General features: G+C 48.3%; 1 protein-coding gene across 1 annotated transcript in view; it reads left to right on the top strand.

Annotated features, from left to right (window-relative positions):
- The window catches only part of LOC307270472 (TBC1 domain family member 9B-like), a gene marked incomplete at its 3' end in the record, with an annotated part of 15,568 nt that overhangs the window by 12,413 nt on the left and 655 nt on the right, over positions 1 to 2,500 (top strand). The window contains exons 9-11 of the mRNA XM_080054355.1: positions 178 to 271; positions 469 to 714; positions 1,572 to 1,722. Coding sequence (XP_079910481.1) covers positions 178 to 271; positions 469 to 714; positions 1,572 to 1,722 — 491 coding nt within the window. The remainder of the gene's footprint in view (positions 1 to 177; positions 272 to 468; positions 715 to 1,571; positions 1,723 to 2,500) is intronic.

Below are 2,500 nucleotides of genomic sequence, written 5' to 3' on the forward strand. Positions count from 1 at the left end.
AATCATTTAGCTCCCTTAGAGGGAAGCAAATGTAAAAAGTGTCTCACATTACCCCGTTCTCCCCCATGTCATTTTCTTTTTCTTTTTTGTGAATTTATTGTATTTTATGCTTTTAAGAAATAAAAAAAATGTAATCAATAAATCAATCAATCAATCAATCAATCACTCACTCACCAGGGACTTCCTGCTCCAGAGGATCTCTGACTTCCTGCAGAAGACACCGGACAGTTGCTGGGGCGACACCAACCCGCTGTCCCTGATTGGTCAAACGGTGAGTCGCTGAAGGCCTCTCATTGGCTGCTACAGATTGTACTGTGTGTTATCTAACACAAGACTTAGGTCAGAACATTTTGACAGTTTGATCACTTGTATGAAGATTCACAATTTATGGCAATATGATATACAGTGTACACACAATATAATATACAGTGTACACACAATATTCATCTCCATAACAATGTTCTTCAGGCCTCCTCTGGTGCCCCCGAGGCCTCTTCGTCAGAACCCAATGAAGGGAACCAACAGAACCTTCAGCCCCTACAGACCGCCCCCACCCAGCCTGGCCCGACCCAGCCTGGCTCTAACCCGATCCCCCCGACCCCCTCGACCCAGCCCGGCCCGACCCCCCAGTACCACTCTGCTCTGCCGACAGCTCAACACGGTCTGCTGCACATCTACCAGAGAGAAGCACCGGAGGACCTGGGGCCCAAAGCTGTGAGTGAGACAGACAGGGAGAGAGAGAGACAGACAGACAGAGAGAGAGACAGGCAGACAGACAGAGAGAGAGAGAGAGAGAGAGAGACAGGCAGACAGACAGACAGACAGACAGAGAGAGAGAGAGAGAGAGACAGGCAGACAGACACACAGAGAGACAGACGGACAGAGAGAGAGAGACAGACAGAGAGAGAGACAGGCAGAGAGAGAGACAGACAGACAGACGGACGGACGGACGGACGGACGGACGGACAGACAGACAGAGAGAGAGAGACACACAGACAGACAGACAGACAGACAGACAGACAGACAGACAGACAGACAGACAGACAGACAGACAGACAGAGAGAGAGAGAGAGACAAAGATACAGACACATAGATAGATAGACAGACAGACAGGCAGGCAGACAGACAGACAGACAGACAGACAGACAGATGGTTTAATACACAGCCTAGGCTCTGTAAACAGGGTTAATACACAGCCCAGGCTCTGTAAACAGGGTTAATACACAGCCTAGGCTCTGTAAACAGGGTTAATACACAGCCCAGGCTCTGTAAACAGGGTTAATACACAGCCTAGGCTCGGTAAACAGGGTTAATACACAGCCCAGGCTCTGTAAACAGGGTTAATACACAGCCTAGGCTCTGTAAACAGGGTTAATACACAGCCTAGGCTCTGTAAACAGGATTAATACACAGCCCAGGCTCTGTAAACAGGGTTAATACACAGCCTAGGCTCTGTAAACAGGGTTAATACACAGCCCAGGCTCTGTAAACAGGGTTAATACACAGCCTAGGCTCTGTAAACAGGATTAACACGCAGCCCAGGCTCTGTAAACATGTCTATTCTCTTGCAGATGAAGGAGAGAATGAAGGAGGAGGCGTGGAACATTCACTTCTCAGAGTTCGGTCGAGGCGTGTGCATGTACCGGACCAGCAGGATGAGACAGCTGGTGATGAACGGGATACCTGAGAGGCTGAGGGGGGAGATATGGCTGCTGTGCTCTGGTACTGTCTGTCTGTCTGTCTGTCTGTCTGTCTGTCTGTCTGTCTGTCTGTCTGTCTGTCTGTCTGTCTGTCTGTCTGTCTGTCTGTCTGTCTGTCTGTCTGTCTGTCTGTCCGTCCGTCCGTCTGTCTGTCTCTCTGTCTGTCCCTATGTCTGTCTGTCCCTCTGCCTGTCTGTCTGTCTGTCTGTCTGTCTGTCTGTCCCTCTGTCCTTCTGTCTGCCTGTCTGCCTGTCTGTCTGTCAGACCTACTGGTCACAGGCATCTCAGTATGAATGAACCCACAGCAGTCTAGTCAATACTTGGAAAGCAGTTAATGCCTCCACACTCTAAAAGCCTGGGTCACTCAATGACCCTGTTACTGGGTGTGTGGCCACTGGGTCACTTTATTGGGTTATTTTCTGTTCTGGAGGAAAAAGGCCCAAATGTTTGTCATATTAAAGCTGGGGTATGTGATTTCTGATTGGTCAAAGTTAACATGAGCGGTACACTTTGACCAATCAGAGCGAGGCTCCAGTTCTTAAAAAAAAATCCGATCCTCTGTTCTTATTGGCTGTTGGGACTGTCCATTCACTTTGGCACGACTTTGTTGGTGTAGAGCGTGTCAGGGAGGGACCATAGGGGAGGGACCAAAGAGAACAAGTGGAGCGGTTGAGGTATTTGGATTCAAATCTCTATCCCAACTGCTATTTTCTCCCCAAATTCTCCACCCCAGCTTTAATAACTGATATATCTATAAAATAAAAAAGTTTAAAAACAATTCATTTGTAGTTTGAGCTGCT

This window comes from Ammodytes marinus (assembly GCF_949987685.1).
Source record: "Ammodytes marinus genome assembly, contig: scaffold_429, whole genome shotgun sequence".
Taxonomy (NCBI): domain Eukaryota; kingdom Metazoa; phylum Chordata; class Actinopteri; order Uranoscopiformes; family Ammodytidae; genus Ammodytes; species Ammodytes marinus.